The 20,475-nt window shown below is 29.0% G+C and overlaps 1 protein-coding gene and 1 non-coding gene across 5 annotated transcripts; both read right to left on the bottom strand.

Annotated features, from left to right (window-relative positions):
- Window positions 1–417: 417 nt before the first annotated feature.
- LOC123201453 (alpha-soluble NSF attachment protein-like) lies at window positions 418–3,360 on the bottom strand. 4 transcript variants are annotated; one of them, XM_044616966.1, is made up of 10 exons: window positions 3,123–3,358; window positions 2,995–3,044; window positions 2,747–2,819; window positions 2,240–2,319; window positions 1,837–1,843; window positions 1,692–1,755; window positions 1,321–1,480; window positions 1,189–1,236; window positions 1,038–1,118; window positions 418–731 (listed from the first exon to the last, which is right to left on the bottom strand). In XM_044616966.1, the coding sequence occupies exons 1-10, from the start codon at window positions 3,265–3,267 to the stop codon at window positions 651–653; spliced, it is 789 nt and encodes a 262-aa protein (XP_044472901.1). In that variant the 5' UTR covers window positions 3,268–3,358; the 3' UTR covers window positions 418–650. The 4 variants fall into 4 exon arrangements, with proteins under 4 accessions (XP_044472901.1, XP_044472903.1, XP_044472900.1 ...); XM_044616968.1 differs by lacking the exon at window positions 2,240–2,319 and having other exon boundaries at window positions 2,747–2,815; window positions 3,123–3,360; XM_044616965.1 differs by having other exon boundaries at window positions 1,692–1,843; window positions 3,123–3,356.
- Window positions 3,361–13,244: 9,884 nt separating this feature from the next.
- On the bottom strand, window positions 13,245–13,458 carry LOC123202520. The gene has a single exon (XR_006498989.1). It is a non-coding gene; the product is annotated as a small nucleolar RNA U3 (small nucleolar RNA).
- Window positions 13,459–20,475: the final 7,017 nt, after the last annotated feature.

The raw sequence follows: 20,475 nt of genomic DNA, 5'->3' as shown, positions 1-20,475 counted from the left end.
TGTTTGAGAAACCTTCTTCCATTATTTGGTTTAATCTATGAATGGATCCAATCCAAGCTTATTTAGCTTGAATCTTTAGCTCAGTTTGAATGAGTCATTCTTGAAGTGTAACTCTAACTCGACAATTTAATGCATGATTAATTCATTTGTTTATTTATTAACATCGTATAATAATTCAAATTAACCTAACTAGGTATTATAAATTCAGTCTGGGCTTAAATCAACTGAAACTCAGAGTCAAATCGAACCAGTCATTTGTTCAACCAGCCAAATAGGGCCACTAGAATTCGGACGGCTTGCTTGTTTTTTTGTTAATGTCGTACAACCAGAAACGCTTGACCGTGGAAATTTGCTTTGTTCTGATTAGTTGAATGTTGCCCTACAATAACGCTAAAATAGAACAGCAATAACAACAAATAATTGCAATTCGAATCCTTTCTCTTAGATAAGTTCTCTAATTTATTCTAAATCTGAAAGCTTATTTTGACCAACGCATATGTTACGTGAACAAACAAAGTTCTCTGAAATAATCTAATAGACTGCAGAAGCAGAGCTTTTCACATGAACACTACGCTTTTGATGTACACAATAATTCTAAACATAAACGAGAATGGATAAAGGAGAACTTGCCAAACATAAGGGGATCCATTTCAGGTCAAGTCGTCTTCCTCTAGTTCTTTAGCTTTCAGAGCCTCCTTAACCCGCCACAGAAGTGTGGTCTTCCAAGGATCCTAAGTAACAAAATTTCAGATCAGACGTAAGTTAACAAGTCACTAGAAACAGCACTTGAGTTGCCTTCTTCAGCTATAAGAAATCTGAAGGAAGCTGGTTTAAAATGTAATTGTGAAGAAAACTGAACTGAAAGCTGTTAAAATGAGAAAGAAAAGTATGAATAAGATTCCATGTTAGTAGGGGTAAAAACCAAAGCCATTTTTGAGTGAGTCCCATTCGAAAATTAGGCAGTGCACTTCTCAGGATGGTCCAAGTTGAGAAGAGCAGCCAAGGAAATTAAAAGCAAATGAAAGAAAGAGATGTACCAGCCGAGTTATGCTGTCGAATTCCCTGACAACATGAGTGAATTTGGTAACATCTTCCTCTTCAATTGTGGTAGCCAAATCCTGACATAAGAACAGTCTTAAATGTTCAACCATAACTAAGTAATTTATTTAGAAAACAAAGATTACTTACTGCTAAAAACTTGTACTCTCGAGTCCTAGAAAACGTTAAATCCAAGTTCTGCACAAACAATTTTAAAGATCTTTAAAATTTTCACTATTGATATAAAGTTCAATCAATCTTCAAAACAACAATAATAATAACCTCATATCGCTCCAATGCATTGGTTATTGCAACAACATCACCTCTGCAAAGCTGGCAAAGGCCGGCATTAAGCAGATGTCCTCTTACTCCATATTTAAGCAAGTTAATGTTGAGTGATTGTCGTGCTATTTTTTCATATATCTCAATCGCTTTCTGATACCTGAGACATGAAAAGAATTCAGTCCCCTCCACAATAATCTAACTAATATGAACCAGGGGCATAATTCATGGCTTTCTGGATTAAGCCTCTAGGTTGAACACATGGCATGTACAGCCCTAGAAGTGGACTCACTTCAACCAAATGCACAGTCCAATTTGAGATTATGACAATTTCTTATTATAATTACATTAAATTAGTAAATGCAACTTACTGTTCTTGTTGAGCAGAAAATTGAGCAACTTTCAGTTTACACTGGTTGGCTGAGGTTGTTGCTTCTGCATTTTCAAAATATTCAGACGCCCGTTCAAAGTATAGAATAGCCTTCTCATTATTTTGCTCAAGCTCATATAACTCACCAATATCCTAGATAATACAAGAATAGTGACTCAATTCAGCTCATGCTAATTTCAATTACTGAAGTTACAGAAAAATATTACATATACAAACTTTTGCAATAAATTGATATATCATTACTTTGTAGTTTGTATCACACAATTCATCTTCATTGAATACAGTGACTTTCTGACTTCCGTTTCTTCCTAGTGTTATCAGTTTGTATACAAAATATATAAGGGTAACATTATTTTGTAACAATAACTTGTATCTTTCATAGAAATAAAAACATCATGGAGACGCAATATACATACTCAAAACATTGCAGAATGAAAGCTAAGAAATTCCAGCAGCCAATCAGGAGAAACCATTAATGGATTTTACTGATTTTTAACAAAATAATAAAATCATGAAACCAAAATGTACCTTGCAATATCTTGCAGCAATGCTGAATCTACCAATATCTAGAAATATGCTTACTGCTCGATCCAAGCATGATATAGCCCCTGCTAATACAACCTTTTTCTGAGTTTAACCTCAGAAACACAAAACCATTTTTAACTATTCTTAATTAAGAATCATTTGAACTTTGAACTTTACTAAGCTGCTGCTTATCCTGGACAAGAGTTGACAATTTTTTTCTTGCAGTGTCATTTAGTTTCTAAAAAAATCTTCTAAAACATTATTAGAACCCCAAAACTAACAAATCTTTGAACATATTTAATAAGAAAATGCCTAAAACAATTGATTCTGTTAACATATAATAATATATAAACATCAATAATTTTTCATGTACTAGAATAGTAAAAACATAGGTTTCATTATATGAGCGAATGGTTTTGAATTAAAGATAAAGTAATAATTAATTGTATAATGACAAGTCAGGTACTAATGCTCGTAAAATAAAAGTATCCATAACAACATAAAGCACACCTTTGTTTGAAGTTTTCTTGTAACAGTTTGCAGCATCAACACAAGCAATGGCAGCTTCATGCTTATTATCTGACTGTGCATGGTACACCAAATCAACATTATCATCAATAATTTTCTTTCTAGAGTCCATAATTAAAATTTGGACTTAAACTACAAACAGTTAAATGTTAATTCGACAAGTTCACACTTTCATCATCCGCTAATTAGAAAATTAATCAAACACTATTAATCAGTAATGCTTTATTAACCTTCAAGTGACAATCGGACAAGATGACGTAAAGTGATCCAGCTCGGTCCCCTGGAAATTAGTAAAGAAACGGTTAATTAACGTGTAAAGCACGATCAAACGGAAGATTAATTCAGTAATCGCACATACAGGATTTGGCGAGTTTGAAATGGTTGGCAGATTTAGCGTACAACTCAGCAGCATCATCATATCTAGAGCCGAATAAGCTCCAGCTTTTGATTTTCTTCTCCGCTTTCTTTTCGAATTCTTGAGCTTTCGCGAGATGATCAGACATTTCTTCCTTCAGAGTTCAGACTTCCGCATAAGAGCGAGCCAGAGGATTCTTGGAGGAAAAGTGGTAATGAACAGGTCGCAATTTAAGAATTAGAATGAGTAGCGTACGATGATTTGGCGACTTTTTATGCACACGTGTCATTTAAAAAAATAAAAAATATAGAATTATTATGCTGTAAAATATTTTTCAAGTTAATAATATATTATAATTTATTATATTATCTAATAATAAAATTAATTAATGAAAATTTTGATGAAATAGATTTTATTATCAAATAGTAAAATTAATTAAATTGTTCATTATTTTAATTAAAAATGATAATATTTTTTAAAATTTTAATAAATAAAATAAAATTGTAATAAAATTAAAATTATTTCAATAATTTTTTATCATGTTAATTTGATAATAAAACATTAATTTATGGACAAAAAATTATATATTTTTTTGACTGCAATATGTTTGTTGGTATATTAATATCTTTGAGTTATTTGTTGGCATATCACAAGAGATGCAATACGATTGTTCTTGTTACTTTAGAGTTTAATTAAAATATTTTTACATATTATATCTGTTAAAATCTTTTTTTTTTGTATTATATATCATATTATTTGATACATCTTTTTAAAATGATGTGAATATAAGTTAAAATGAAATGAATTCAAGGTAATTAAGTTACAATTTTATAAATACGAGAATAAAGTGTTTGTGATTGATTTTTAGAGGTGTGTACAGTCCGGTTTGATGTGGTTTGAGATATTTTTCAAATCAAATTGAAAAAAATAATTTAAAAAATTTTTAAATCAAATCAAACCATTTTAGATTATAAATCAAACTAAATCAAATTATAAAAATATGGTTTGATCGGGTTTAATTACGGTTTGAACCGTATAAAAAATCATACACTTCCTACAATGATTTTGTATGCTGAATTATGCACTATCTTACAATAATTTTAGCACCATTACACAATAAAATCTCTTGCTTATGCTTAGAATAAGAAGCAAAAACAAGGGAGAAAGATGATGATAGAGCTATGGTTTTTGGCGAGGAGATAAGGCTGGAAAGAAAGATGGTGGCAAAGGAGAAACTAAAGCAAGGGAGAAAGAGAACTGTCATTGTGGCAGAAGAGAGCAGCAGAGGAGATAAAGGGCTGGAAAGAAATAATTTGGTGGGTAGGGTTTTAATGATTTTTATTATATATATATATAGTTGCGGTTTATAGTTTTGTTTGGTTTGAAAACCACTTAAACTATAACCCAAACTAAATCGTTTTATAATCCAAACTAAATCAAACCATAATTTTTTAATAGTTTGATCCGATTTTATGGTTTGAATTAAATTATGTATATCCTTATTGATTTTAATATGATTAAAAAAAAGATAAATTATACTTACAAAATGTAATATGACCTAGAACAATCAAGACTTCAAGGAAAACAACCTTTAGAAATACCATTACTAATCTCCCCGAACGAAGAATTAAATTCTCAAAGAAAACATTACACATAATATTATATATAAGTCTAAAGTGTCACAATGAAGATTGGAGTGCTGCCTTTTCTAAATTCTCCATTAATACTTTTTTTTTATTGTTTGACTTGATTTTCCATTCTCCAAATTGAGATAATTAACATTGAACAAAGTACAAAATACAAAATATAAGTAGACATAAAATGTAAAATTACATGAATTACCATTGGGTTTGGTTCCTTTACATATTCTGGGTTATTTCTTTTACCCAAGTGATGATATGACATCTATTACATTCAATGAAGTAGCTCGGGCTTAAGGATAACTATTGGGCTACTTGGTATAAGGATTGGGGTATGGGCTTGAGCTGAATAGGTTAGGCTTGAGTTGTTATTTGAGTTTATACACCTTCATATAAAAAAAAAAAAATTCTAAAATTCCTAAAAAATAAAACCCTATCAAAGCATTATTTTTTTTTAAATGTGTATTAATTTATATTGATAATGTATATCAAATGGATTTATTGCACTAATTTTTTATATCAATAAAATTATGTGTATTTATTTTAAGTACAAAAATATGTACACACTTATATGTGACATTATGTGATTATATGATTTTGAATTAAGGTTAAAATAACACTCAATCATATGATGATACATATAAGTGTGTGTGTATAACTATATATATATATATATAGTTATTAATATATATATATTTGTGTATTTAAAATAAGAATGTATAATATTACTTTTTTTTTTATATATCTTAATATAAATATATTGTATTATATAATACAACACATATCTATATTGTATGATAGTAATAACTAAGAAGATAGTTAAAATAGTTAAAGTAAGAGTTAGAACTTACTATCATTAGGCCATATTCTATCAATTTTTAAGCCAATTTCTTTCTCTTAAGAACATATAGCTTGGTTTAAGTAGAAACCAATTTGATTTGGTTTGAAATATTGTGAAATTGTCTTTATCAATTTTGTTTGAAGAATATTACCAAAATAAAAAAGTTTCTTTTGAAAAATATTTCAAATTGTTATGAAAGGCGACATGATAAAATGAAAGAAAATTGGGTATGTCAAACATCCTTTTATAACTTTGAGTGTAGATGTATTTAATGCATCTCTAAGAGAGTCAAATTTTTGGGCTTATAGAGTGATGACACATGTAAGTGTATATATTTATATACACGGGGGGTTTGAAGTCCCAAATTTCATTAAAATATTTATTTGTTTTATATTACTTATATCACATTTGTAACATAAAGTTTACATAAATTGTGAAAAATGTGGACTTGAAAGTCTGAAATATAATCAGAATTAAAGTTTACATACTATAATATTTTGAATACTAATTACAAAATCAGAAGTTTTGTAAATATGAAATAATATATAAATATGAAATTTCAAAAATTAATCATAATATTTCCCCTACAAAACCAATTGTTTTGTAAATATGAGATAATATTTGAACCTGAAGTTTCAAAAATTAATTTCAATATATTTTTTAAAAAACCAAAAGTTTTGTAAATATGACAATATTTGAACTTGAAGTTCCTAAAATTCGATGGATAATATTAAATAGGTTTTTTACATGATTCTCCACCTAGAATTTATATGCCTTGACAAAATGATTAAATAAAATATCACAGAAGGATAAATCCAAGACCACTATTTTACCTGCATCACATCTCTGAAGGATTGCAAATTGAATATTTCGTAGAGAAGTTTGAAAGATAAAATTTGAACATCAAATTCAATAATACTTCCAATGGCTTTGTAATTTAGTATAACTCTGTAATGTTCATAATTTTTTCCTAATTAAGATAATATAGAAAAGAAAATATTATTCACATTTTATTTTATTTTTATAATATGCTCTTGTAATAGCAATATCAGGAAAAAAAATTCTGAGTTAATTTTTTTCGTTAATGAAAATCATCAAACTCACCCCACAAACACTACATTATTCCTTGAAGTGAACGCAATTATCAAAAGTAGTTATCATGGGTGTGAGTAAGGTCATGGATAAAATAATTTTCGGTTTGAAAATCGTTATAATAGAAAATCTCAATCATACCACCAAAAGTAGACTAAGACTGAAATGAAATAAAGAATAATACAAAGTAAACCACAAAACAATAGAGGTGGTCATAAATGTCACTAATTGCGTACCTATAGTAGATACAAATGTTAAGTGGATCTATATTAAGCATTTATAAAAATTAAATTTATTGATAATTTAGATTTTATCGATCTAATGAATCTTGATGTTTTAAAACTTTTTTCAAGAATAAAATATAGACCACTTGACTAGTGACATGAATACCTAAGATTTTTATAATTAAAACCTATAATATATAATTATTTTGAAGTCATGAATATTATTTTATGTTTAATTATCTTGTTCTCTTTTCTTTCACTATTTTATATATGTTATGACTAATGTAATTTTAAATTAAAGGATATGAACTCCAAAATTGAAATGTTGACTTCAAAAGTTGATGATGAAGACATATGTTTGGTAAATAGTGCAACAACGCACACAAATTCTCAAGGAAAAGAAACTTTTATTAACTTTGGCATTGATTGAAGTTAAAGTAAATACTATATCAGAATCAATAAATCTGATTGAAGGTTTTCAAAGAGCCACAATTTTATTGAAAAATGGAATCAAATTAAATATCAATGATGCATCATATTCAAATAGATCCAAAAAAATCTATTTAGTTTTAAAGATATAAGAAATAATAATTATCACATTGAAACCATAAGTGAAAATGATGTATAATTATCTGTATAATTGGTAATACCTTCAAAATAAGACTTATACAAGAAAAAATATCCGCTTTATCATTTGGATTGTATTATATAATCAAAAAGACAATTGAAACTAACACAGTGTTGAACTAAAAGTTTTCTAATCCAAAATTCTTTATGTTTTGGTATGATCGTTTAGGTCACCCAATATCTATAATTATGCATAAAATTGTTGAAAATTCACATGGACATGCACTAAATAATCATAAGATTTTATTAACCAGTGAAAAATTCTGCATCCCCTATTCTCAAGGCAAATTAGTAATAAGACCATCTCCCTCCATAATTGGAGTTGAGTCCCCATCATTCTTCAAAAAGATTCAAGGGGACATATGTAGACTCATTCATCCACCAAGTAGGCTATTTTGTTATTTTATGGTCTTAATTTATACATTTACATGATAGTCTCATGTTTGTTTATTACTAACTCAAAATATTGTTTTTGCTAAACTATTAACACAAATTATCAAATTAAAGATACATTTCGCAGATTATTCGATCAAGTCAGTATGACTAGATAATATTGGTGAATTTATATCTAAGACATTTAATGATTATTGTATGTCTATGGAGATTGATGTTAAATATCTAGTCCTGCATGTCCACACTTAGAGTGAATTAGTTGAGTCACTTATCAAATGACTCTAGATAGTTGCACATACTTTATTATTAAGAACTTAATTACCAACTTCTATATAGGGACATGCTATATTACATGTTGTAGTGTTAATTCGCTTGCGACCTTCTTCTTATCATCAATATTTTCCTTTAAAATTAATTCGTGATCATCAACCTGATATATCTCATTTAAGGATATTTAGTTGTGTTGTATATGTCTTTATTGTATCTCTTCAATGCACAAAAATAGGACCCTAATGTCATTTGAGAATTTATGTTAGATATAATTTACTATTTATTATCAGATATCTAGAACCATTAATAGGTGATTTTTTTATTACATGATTTGTAGATTGTCACTTTGATAAAACAACATTTATACCTTTAAGGAAAAAGAAAACGCCTCCTAACGTTAGACATAAACTTACTTGGTACATACTGACAATTTCTCATCTAGATCCTCATACATCCTAAAGTAAAACTAAAGTACAAAGAATAGTACATTTACAAATTATTGTCAATCAAATGTCTGATATATTTGTAAATATGATAAAAATGACAAAATCACATGTACCAACTACAAATGCACCAATAAAAATTAATATGAGTGTTGAACAATCTATTCATGCCACAACTGATCAATCTACTGTATGTCATAAGCATGATAGATTTGTTGAATCAAAGGACATTGTTTCTCGAAAAAGAAAGACAAATAATCAAATAGATATTAATCAAGATGATCATAGAATAAATAAAAAATCAACACTTTCTAATATTCTTCTAAAAGAGGTTATGATCTTTGAAAAAACTCAAACTCTTAAAGTGGTACAAATCCTTGAAGCAGTGCAAAATCCTAAAGAACAGGAAAATAAGAATACTAAAATATTTTTAAATTATGCTTATATACGAGAGATATGAAACCATGAAACGGTTAACATTAATGATATACTCCTATTTGCAATAGCTATTGAAATTATAAATGATGATGATTTTGAACCACGTACTATGACTGAGTATAGACAAAGATATGATTGGCTTAAATGGAAAGAAATAATTCGAACAAAATTATCTTCTTTAGCAAAACATCAATGTTTGGGTCCGTAGTTTTAACACCTAAACACATACAACCCATTGGATATAAATGAGTATTTGTGAAAAGAAAAAAAAAAGAAAAAGAAAAAGAAAAAGAAAAAGAAAAAGAAAAATGAGATTGTTAAATATAAAGCTAGACTTGTAGCCCAAGACTTTTCGCAAAACCCAGATATAGACTTTGATGAAACATATGCACCTGTGATAGATATAATCACATTCAGATATTTAATTAGTTTAACAATCTCTAAAGGACTGGATATGCGTCTAATAGACATACTTACTGCTTATTTGTATGAAAACTTGGATATTGAAATTTATATGAAACTTCTTGAAGGATTTAAATTGTCTTAAGCAAAAAGGGTTAATTCGAGAGGTCATTGGAACCCTATTATATTTGGCCTAATGCACTAGACTGAATATATCCTTTATAGTCGATTTATTAGTTTGATTTAACTTTGCACCAATCCGTTGCCATTGAGATGAAATCAAACATATACTTCCTTACTTATATGGGACTAGAGATTTGAAATTATTATATTCTGTCAAATTCCCTAAAAATCCTAGTTTGATTAGATATGTAGATGCTAGTTATCTTTCTGACCCTTATAAAACCTGTTCACAGACGAAATATATTTTTACTTATAATGACACAACAATATCATGGTGCTCCATCAAACAAACTTTGGTTGCAACGTCTTTAAATCATTTAGAGATTTTAGCTCATTATGATGTCAATAGAGAATGCATATAGTTATGGTCTGTTATCCATTATATCTGAAATATATGCAGTCTTCCTTTTATAACAAAAACTTCTTCCATATTATATGAAGACAATGCAATATGTATTGTCCAAATTAGAGATAGATATATTAAAGGAGATATAACCAAACATATGTTATTGAAATTCTTTTATACTCATGAACTCTAATAAAGCAGAAAGATTGATTTCAAATAAATACGATCTAATGATAATCTTACAAATTTGTTCACCAAGACATTATCGACATCAACATTTGAAAAGTTAGTGTATAACATCAGTATGCAACGATTTAACAAGCAACTAAATTAATCTTTCTATAATCAAGAGAAACATTCATCAGAAGAAGCACTCATTAGGGGGAGTATTTATCAGAAAGAGTAAAATTTTGAAGTTTATCACATATTGGATAAAATCTATATTTCACTCTTTTTTCCTTCACTAGGGTTATTCTATCAGATCTTTCTAATAAGATTTTTAATAAAATAATTTTAGTATATCTAATTTTATTTTATAAAATATTAAATAATTATATTCCTCTATTTCTGTTTTTATTTCACTGAATTTTTTGTTAACAAGGTTAATTTAACTCTTTGTAAATGGGAAAGATCTAGGAGAGAGTGTTATGAAAGGATATCTTTCCACATGACAAAATGAAAGAAAATTGGGCAGGTCAAGCATCCTTTTATGACTTTAAGTGTGGATGCATTTAATGCATTTTTAAGAGAGTCAATTTTTTCGGCTCATAGGGTGATGAGTGATGCTTACAATACCCCCCTCCCTTTGTAATTTCAGCATCTGGATTTATATATATAAACTCTTACACTCCTTCCAATTCTTCACTTCAGACCATGAGCATCCCTAATTGGACCAACCTCCTCACATTGAATACGGGCCGAATATTCAAAGTGAGGTCACTTTTAAGAAAGTCATAAGGAGAAACAATGAGCCAACTGGGCCCATATTATAAACGAATGTTCCTTTCCTCAAGGAGAAACTATATTTTAAATTTATTTTACAATATTCATTTATTTAAATATATTAAAGGGACTTTGAAAACAGAGTATTACGATTACTTATACAACTTCTTAATGACAAATATTTTTGCGGGTGTTTTTAATACTTTTTAAATTAAGGCGGTCCAAGGGTCTTGAAAAAAACATTTATTTTTGCTCTATTTATATATATGAAAATAAAAATAAGATTATATATCATGAATTAGGGGTGTAAATCAATGTGACTCAATCTGATTAATGTTTAGTCAAGTTTAAACTATTTGAATTTGACTCTTAAACAAAGCTTAAGCTTGATATTGGCTTGCTCAATAAGTTAGCAAACTCACAAACCGATTCAAGTTAAATATTAATAAACCTTTAAAAATTTTAAATTTTTTCATTGCACTTTTAAAATTTTATTACTAACCTTTGAATTTTCAGAGTGATTGATATTATATATAAGGTATAAATGTGACTTTAAAATTAAGAAATTTAAATGCAACTTTTTAATTGAATTTAAGTAAGTCTTTTAGTCTCAAGCTCGGGCAAAAAATTTACCAATTTGATAAGTTTGAGTTCGAGCTTTATGCCATATTATTGAGTCAAGCACTATTGAACTTGGCTTGATTCTATCACCCACCTTTATCATGAATATAATATTAGCTCAAATTTGTTACAATTCAATAATGAAGTTCAAAGGGAGTTCAGTGTTACATCAAGTATTATTTGAAGTTAATAGGTTAAGTTTCACCAACCACTTATGAAATGATGGAAGAATGAAAGTGGAAAAGAAAATCTTGAAATGAAACGCTGAAGATCCACAAGTGGGGCTTGTGTCCTTTGATAGGCAAACACGCGCGGGTCTTTTTCATTTTCTTTACAACTTTCAATCTTGTGCTAATCTTTCAAGAATAATTCGCATGAAAATTTTCAAACCGACCTAACATTTATTAAGTTTACAAAACCAGTAAATGATAGTCCAATAAAATTTCCGAATTAGTGCTTAATATGACCATTCAAGATTATACAATACACTTAGTGAGTTTTTATGATTAGAGTGAACAATTTCAATGTGATCTTCATAATTACTGTACATTGGATCTACTATGCATTGGTTAGGTTCTCACTCTATAATAATATTTTATAAAGTAAGTTGTCATTCCTTAAAGTTTAAGGAGAGTAAGACGGGTCATATTTCATACAAATTTCAGTAACTCTATGTATTAAAAAACAATGAGGTATTTTATTATCCTAAATTTAGGGTTTATTGGATAATTGATGAGAAAGTCCAATAATCCAGTATATTTATTGACAAGGTTTACTCTGGAAAACCTATGGTATTTTACGGAATAAGATATTGTTCATTATGTTTTCAGAAGAGGAAGATCATCACCATTCAGACAAATTTCAGAAACTTTACAAATTAATAAAACATGGAGTAATGAGATATTTTATTAACCCTAAATTTAGGGTATATTAGATATTTGATGAGTGACTCTAATAATCTACTATATATTGGTTATAGTTTTAATCTAAAATCTATTGTATTTTACAAAATTAGTATCATTCAACAAGGTTTAAGAAACCATTTTAGATAAATTTTGGGAACTCTCCGAATTAAAAAAAAAATGGCACAATGAGGTAATTCAGTAACCTAAATTTAATTATTCAGTGTTTTATAACCTAATCCTGTGACTTGGATTTACTTCGTTCATGATTTATTTATAAAAACTCAATTATTTGAACACCTTATGACAAAGGGAAGCACTCTTAACTGGCGAAAGTTCATCCTGGTGGGGTTTCTTCTGTGTTTTGATTCAACTCATAGCTGGCTTTGTTTGAAGAAAATGTCAAGTCTACGTGAAAGCTATGGAAAATGACTTCTATGTTCGCTTCAATCGGACTTACTCCCATGCCGATGACGATTCTCACATTAAAGTTAATGATTCTTTTGTATTTTCTTCTGATTTGCTTGCCTTCTGTCTTGTTCCTCCCACCGAATTAATTATGTGGAAGAAAAAAGAAGTATGGAAGAGGCTAGAAAGTTTATCAACGGCCAAAATAGGAAGAATTTTGACACTGTTTGATGGGATTGAACTTCATAACGCAGCAACAATTTGAGAAGTCCACATTAACCATTCTGTGAGACTTATGATTGCAAATTGTTGGTGATAATTTGCCCAGAGAGAAGTCTACTGAACGGCTATGGAATTCAGACAACCACAATGATCATCGCAACTATATATGTAGATGGCTAAGAATGATCCTCTACTGCACCAATGACCATAAAATCATGGGGGTTGTTAATCACGCTCTAATCACACAATCATGATTCATCCACCGGACTTGATAACCTGTCTCCTTAGAACTCAAGGATAGAGAGGTACGAGCCTATAGAATAGATCCTATTCTAGTAAGCAAGTAATTAGAAAAAGAAAAAAAAGATTTTAGTGATTCTTTCTTAACCTTCTACTATTTTGAATTTATATTAATAGAAACTAATGTTACATGTGTAAAATATAGAGTTATATGACTTAATGGGCATCGTTTTGTTTCCAATATGCTAAAAGCGTAATTACAGGATGTGCTAAAGAAATTGCGAAAATCATGACCAAGAGTAACACTGTTTCCCTATAATAACTTCTGGATGAGATCGTACGTTGTTTATGTTTTATCTCAATCTACAAGTTGGCATGGCATCTGTTTGCTAGTCACTACCCGTCCCCACGGATATCTTATCCTTGAATTTGATTGAGAAATGGTTTTGACCACATAATACATCAACTATGATTACTTATGTAAAGTAACACATTTTGTCAAAACGTGAACAAATCTCCAACACCAACCAAACTTATTAAGAAAAAATGTAATTAATGGTGAGGTCATGTCTTGCAGAATTTTGATACAAGACAAGATTAAAGAGATAAACATACTTGATTTTTCCGGATTTTAAGTCGATTAGACAAAATTGAAAACTGTGGTAATGCTTGCCACTCACTTGAATACTGATTTCTGGTCTCAACTTTAAACCTGGAAATGGCATCGTATAATAAACCTAATCAATAATAAACTTGATGATGGGAGATTTCTTTTTGTTAATACGAAAAACCTTACTTGAGTCGATCTCACATCTAGTTGAAAGTTACTTTTTTGATGTTATCAAGTTTGGATTAATTAAACTAAACAGGTGAAACTCTAGTTTTAATGATCAATCTCATAACCATTGCATTATTTAAATTAAAAGTTTAATTTTGAATATCAAATTTAAGACTAAAGAGATTTTAATATGACCTAAATGTTGTGAGAGATGACAATAGCAAGATATTGGAGCCTGCTTGTAGAGACAAACAAAGTTTCTCTACTTTGTGTGAATCTTAAAGTTATAAGCACATTTGATGGCTCATAATGTGGATTGTGTCTGCTGATAGAATTGTTAAAAGCTTATTATAGTTTAAAGTCGCATTAAGAAGATGATCCAACAAAAGCTAGCATGCCTGGAAAGTTAAATATGGTTTTTTAATCCAACTTGATGGGGGATACAATGATTTTAGATCGGTAATTATCTAATCAAAGGGTTAGTTCATAGGTTGATTAGTCCAATATGTGAGATTCAATTAATGATATTGGTATGATATAAATAAAATATTAATCATGTATTGATATCGGAATAACGGTTAAATCAGTTTAACTTAATAATTAAATTACGATTTAATATTATTCACTTAATTTAATTTTGAATTAATAAGATCCAATAATTAAAATATGTTTTACTCGTAACCCAAACACGGGTTCAACACTGAACACAAAATAATAATAAATTATTTGTTATATATACTTTCTCTCAAACTGGAATTATTAAGTTGTCTATTTTTTTTATTTGCAGTAGAGAAGGGTCACTAGACACCAGTAATTGATGAAAATTGACTTTGTCAAGTTGTGAGACAAAATAAGGCAGAACTATTTTTTCCTACCTTTTTTTTAAACGACTTTGATCTAATATGCCGGGTTCCATTAGTAAAATTTATTATTAAAAAAAAAATCTTTATTTCTTTTCTTGTTTACTTAAAATAAATGACACTTTGATTTTAAAATATTGGTAAATATATTTTTTCTTAGGTATATATTAATTTTAGAGTTAATAGTTATAAAAAATAATTTTAAAAATTCAAAATAGTCTTTGGCGATAATTAGAATTACACAAGATCAATACGGATTAGAATCGCATTGGATCATTATAATTCACTTAAAATTGCACTATTTTAATATGATTCTACCCAGGATTTCAACAACAATTGATGTGATTACAGGTTTGAAACAGGTTGAAATGAAGCTCACAGTTTTTATTTTTTTTTAACTAAAGATATATATTTAAGTGACAAAATTTTACGTTGGTAAAACAAAATATGTTGTTTGTATTTTAGGCGTATAAGTGATATTAATTTTATAATATTTATATATTTTACAAATTAACAAAAATATTCATTGACAGTTAAAAATAATAGTTTAACTTTTGCGAAGATGAAAAAGTGTTATTTTTTAAGTTTTTAGAAAAGTATGGTTGAAAAATGGTTTTTTTTTTTGTAATGTTGAATCCTTACTTGAATTAGATTATCTCTTTCATATATAATCAAAGAGCTATCTTTTTTACTTAGACAGGCATGACCAATCCACAACCATTGCATCAGGTAGGATTGGATTTGAATTAAGGTAGCTCAATCTCGATAGTTAACTCAACTCAATTTGAATCGACTCAAATTTGTTTAGGTTAAACTCAAGCAAAAAAAAGTCGACTTATTTTTAAAACCAAACCAAACTCAATCTCCAGAGAGTTGGCTTAGTTTGACTCATAAGTCGAGCACATGGATCAATTCAGTTTGAGTTTGATTTATAACTTGATTCGAGTCATGTTAAGCAATTGTCAAAATGATGTTATTATATTAATGAGTTGCAAACTCGATTTATGAATCTGAACTATAAATCTAAGTTATAAAATTGAGCTATGAACTCAATCTAAGCATCAAACTTTAGACTAAGAGATTAAGTCAAACTTGAGCTATCCTTAACTTATACTTGAATAACGCGAATCGAACTCAAGCCACCTTATTTTTCATTTGAGCTTAGAAGAGTTCAAAATCAATTCATTTCATATCCATTCTTAGCATCAAATTAGTTAAGAGTGTTATTTTAATATACTTGTTAACTTGATTTGAGTATTAAACTTCAGGCTTAGGAATCAAGCCAAACTTGAGCTATACCAAACTTTAACTTGACTAACTCAAGTTAAATTCAAGCCGCCCTTAAAAATGTTCAGACTTAATTTAATTCACATCCATCATCAGCAACAGATAAATTAAAAATGTTATCTTGATATACCTTTATTAATTAATTCGATTTGAGCATCAAATGTCAAACTTAGAGATTAAGTCAAACTCGAGCTACTCTTAACTTTGACCCGACTAACTCAAATCAAATTCAAGTTGTCATATTTTTCATTCGAGTTTTAAGTGTTTAGACTCAATTTAATTTATATCTATCCTTAATATTAGATAAGTTAAGAGTGTTATCTTAATATACCTTTTTTAAATCTATCATTTCATTTTTTTTTTGACAGCGATATAAGATTTATTTTGCATAAATAAATTAAAATAAAAAACAATTTTAATTCCACAGGATTTATGCACATATTATAAAATATTGAATTAAATTCTTTAGAGTAATAGAAATATTTGGAACGCCATGCACTTTAAATCCATAAAACCTCTGAAAATCACATAAAAATTGAATATATGTTATGATTGGTCTTCCACTCTATAAACCTCCCTTACGACGACTTTTAATGATAAAAGTTGTAATAATCAGGGTTTGGAGTGGAAACCTAACCAATTTATATAAGAGATTATCAAACTCTTCCATCAAAGGTCTAATAACTCAAAAACTCACACTAAATTGTTCACTTAAATCTATAGTGTATTGAGTTTATTTTTATTGATCGCTTAAATTCATCTGCAAATTTATATTAGATTATTCAATTAACCGGTTTTATTAAATCAAATTATGATGAATATTAACCCGCATTAGAAAATTTTTTAAAAGGGGACTTTTACCTAAGTCCAACTATTTCTTTAAGGTCAAATTATTCTTTCGAGATCAAATTAATCATATTGAAAAAGTAAACTTTAGGTCTAATAACTGATCTCACAATTACTATATTAGATAAGTTAAAAATTTGATTTTGATATGTTCTAACGAATATCAAACCCAAATCTTCTCACTTAAAGATTTTTCATCTTTTACTATCTAATCTACCCATTGGAAAGAAAATGTATCCCCCGTGCTTATTACTCTTGCCTTTGTCACTACAACTAGGTATTTGGGGCGGGAAGTAGAAGGCCGTGATGTGACAGTAGTGCAGTGTAGGCCTCGCATTTTGTAAATTAATCTGAATTAATTATTTGATTATTTATGTGGCTCCACTACTGTGTGGATATTGCGTTTTAAGTGAATGCCCATTACACTGAGAGTTCCAATGGTAGTTTTACCTACTTCCATGCTTTTGTCTTCTCTTTTTTTATCCTTATTTTAAGGGGAAAACACCTCACTTACCACTTCACGCCTGGTTTAATACTGTGTTTTTTTTTTTCAACATGATGTCAAGTATCAGCTTGTGAATTGTCATTTGTTAAAAATATATTACTATATATACACTACTTATTGTTGAAAAATGGATTCTAAATCGTGCACAAGATCAGCAAAGTAAATAATTATATAATAAATATAAAAAACACAAGCATTATTTAATTACTTTTTTACTTTTCTTGTTATAATAAATATATAATATATTTATAACATTTTAAAACAAATCTTATATTAATAAATCATAAAAAAATGTTTAATATGTGTTTATATCTCATATTGATTAAAGATATTAAAATAAGATTAATTAAATAATTTATAAATTATTAAATTATTTAAACGTATTTTGAGTTATAAAATCTAAAAACAATACCCAATATCTCGGCAAAAAAAATCCTAAAACAACTCTTTTAGAAGATAAACTCAAACCACAACAGCTGATAGTAACGTTTAGTTGTGAAACCTTTTATCCATCAATACAACACTTTATAAACAAAATGATCATAGATTCCATTACTTATTAAAAACATTTTTCAAAAGTCATTGTAAAAATGTCCTTTCTTTCTCTTATCGCTGTGATATTTATATAATTGTATTCCTACTCATATCTCTGTCAATTTTCTCAGTGGAATTCCAGGTCAATGCACAGCAAATCCAACAAATTCTTAACCACAAGAGAACAACATCACCCAGCCAAAAACAATTAACAATTTCATTATGGTTGATGCCTATCTTCTCCAATTTGATATGGGAAATTTAGTTGACTACAGTTTAAATCCTGCATTAAATTTGCCATATTTGTCACACCTCACTTGAATCTCTACGTAACTTGAAGATATTGTATATTTTTTTTTTTTTTTTTTGCATTTGGAATAAAATTATATGTACAATATTTCTTTTTAAATTATTCATATAAATTGATATAAGAGTATATAATTATTTACTTTTTCTCTCATTTAAAAATCATCTAATCAAATGAATAAGTTAGTTAGATATATTTGTACATATAATTTTATTATTTTGTAAATATCAAACTGAGTTTTGCTTTAGCTTATTTTGATACTATAGCCGAACTCGAGCTTGACTTTATAAAATTCATAGGTAAACCCAAAGACATTTTAGTCTTTTTCTCTTGAGTTAAAGTGAGTTAATTAATATTTTCCAGAGTGATACATGCCTATGTAAGGGGGTATACATAGTCATGTATCATCAACAAGTTTGAATTTAGTAGATAAGATCGCGATCGCAACAAGATCGAGTATTGCCTTAGTCGTGCAACACAACACACTCTTGTGTATAGTCCATACATGCCCATGTATCGTATCTAGCAGACAAAAATAAAAGTGTGTTTAACATAATTCCTCTTAGTATTCTCACCCACAGTCACAACCAAAAGAGAGAGAGTGGAGAGTTGAGAGGTTTTTGGTCACTGAAGGAAGCCGCTGATCGTTGGAATCCTTGCAACCATGCGAAGATCTTAGCAATCTTTAGAAGATAAGTAAGTTGGCCTCTCCCTCTCTATGTTAATCAAGTTTGATTTGGAAGAATTTAAGGTTTATAAACTAAGCTTTGATCCATGAACAATTTCATGATGTTAAAGGGACTAGTTAGTGTTAGAACATGAATATATGACGTTGTATTAAATTGCTTTTGTCATGAATGTATTGTTAAATATTATTTAGATATAATCTCAATTTGGATTCATCATAATAGACAATTTGTATGCTTGATGATTGATGAAATAGATTTAGGATGCATAAAGGTACCATTTAAATATTGATTTGTACTTGGGTTATAGGAGTTTGATCGAAAATAGTTAGAATGAGGAGGTCTATGAGTTCTAGATCATGAGACACAACGATATATGGTCTCATACATGCCCATTTGTCCTTAATTTGAATTAAGAAGTTCGACCATTTTCGCGCTCGTTTTGAAGAAAGCCAAACACGATTGTGTGTTATGGGACACACGCCCATGTGTGACTTTCCAAAAGTGAATGCCTCTTAAAAAAGGAAAAATGCACACAGGGGTGCATTTTAGGTACACCCATGTAGTTAGTAAAAGACTATTTTATCCCTAATTCAAGAATAATGAAGGGGAGTAAAAGAAATAGGAAAGAATATGAGACTTTAATAAAGAAAACGAACTAGATAGAATTAGAAAGATTGTCTGACTATGTGGAAGATGGCACGAGACCCTGACCGAGTTGGATTTAGGTCAAAAAGCATAAAAGTTAAGGAAAGTAGTTCACATCTAGATAGCCACTAGCTATGTGCATAAGTGACAAGTTAGGTGAAAGCACTAGGGTTGGATTTCTGTGAGATGTATTATGCATTTAGCACCAATGTGCATAACCACTTAGTTTATTTAGGTGTACATGGTAAGGATTGTGGGATTTTAGATATTTCCTCACATGGTCAACGGGACGCACCATATATGTACCCACAATAGGTTCATTCTAGGATCGTTTAGATTACAACTCTGATTAGCTTATGTGGTAAAGGAAAGGATTGTTACCAGATTGTTTTCTCGTGTGATCAAAGTGTCCTAGATAGCTAGCGCAACATGTCGTATGACATATGCATAACACATAATAGATAGTGGCATACAAGGTGTTCTATGTTTTCACTAGGGCATTAGATTTGTCAATTCTAGCTTAGACGTTAGTGATCTTGGTAGATGGTCTATGTCAGGACACGAGAATGCCAAGTGTGACCATATCCAGATTCACAAAGGGAATGTCATATTTATAGTTTTATGAGTATTCAGGTGCTAAGAGGTTACCAACTTACTGAGTGATTTCATTC

This window comes from Mangifera indica, chromosome 18 (genome assembly GCF_011075055.1).
Source record: "Mangifera indica cultivar Alphonso chromosome 18, CATAS_Mindica_2.1, whole genome shotgun sequence".
Lineage (NCBI taxonomy): Eukaryota > Viridiplantae > Streptophyta > Magnoliopsida > Sapindales > Anacardiaceae > Mangifera > Mangifera indica.
The sequence above is the reverse complement of the archived record's forward strand: the minus strand, read 5'-3'. Positions and strand labels throughout refer to the sequence as shown.

Coding starts and splice junctions, on each gene's coding strand:
- LOC123201453 (XM_044616965.1), bottom strand. CDS start 3,267: ATGTCTGATCATCTCGCGAAAGCTCAAGAATTCGAAAAGAAAGCGGAG. Junction 3,045..3,122: donor TTTCAAACTCGCCAAATCCT/GTATGTGCGATT, acceptor ACTAATTTCCAG/GGGACCGAGCTGGATCACTT. Junction 1,119..1,188: donor GAGAGTACAAGTTTTTAGCA/GTAAGTAATCTT, acceptor TTCTTATGTCAG/GATTTGGCTACCACAATTGA.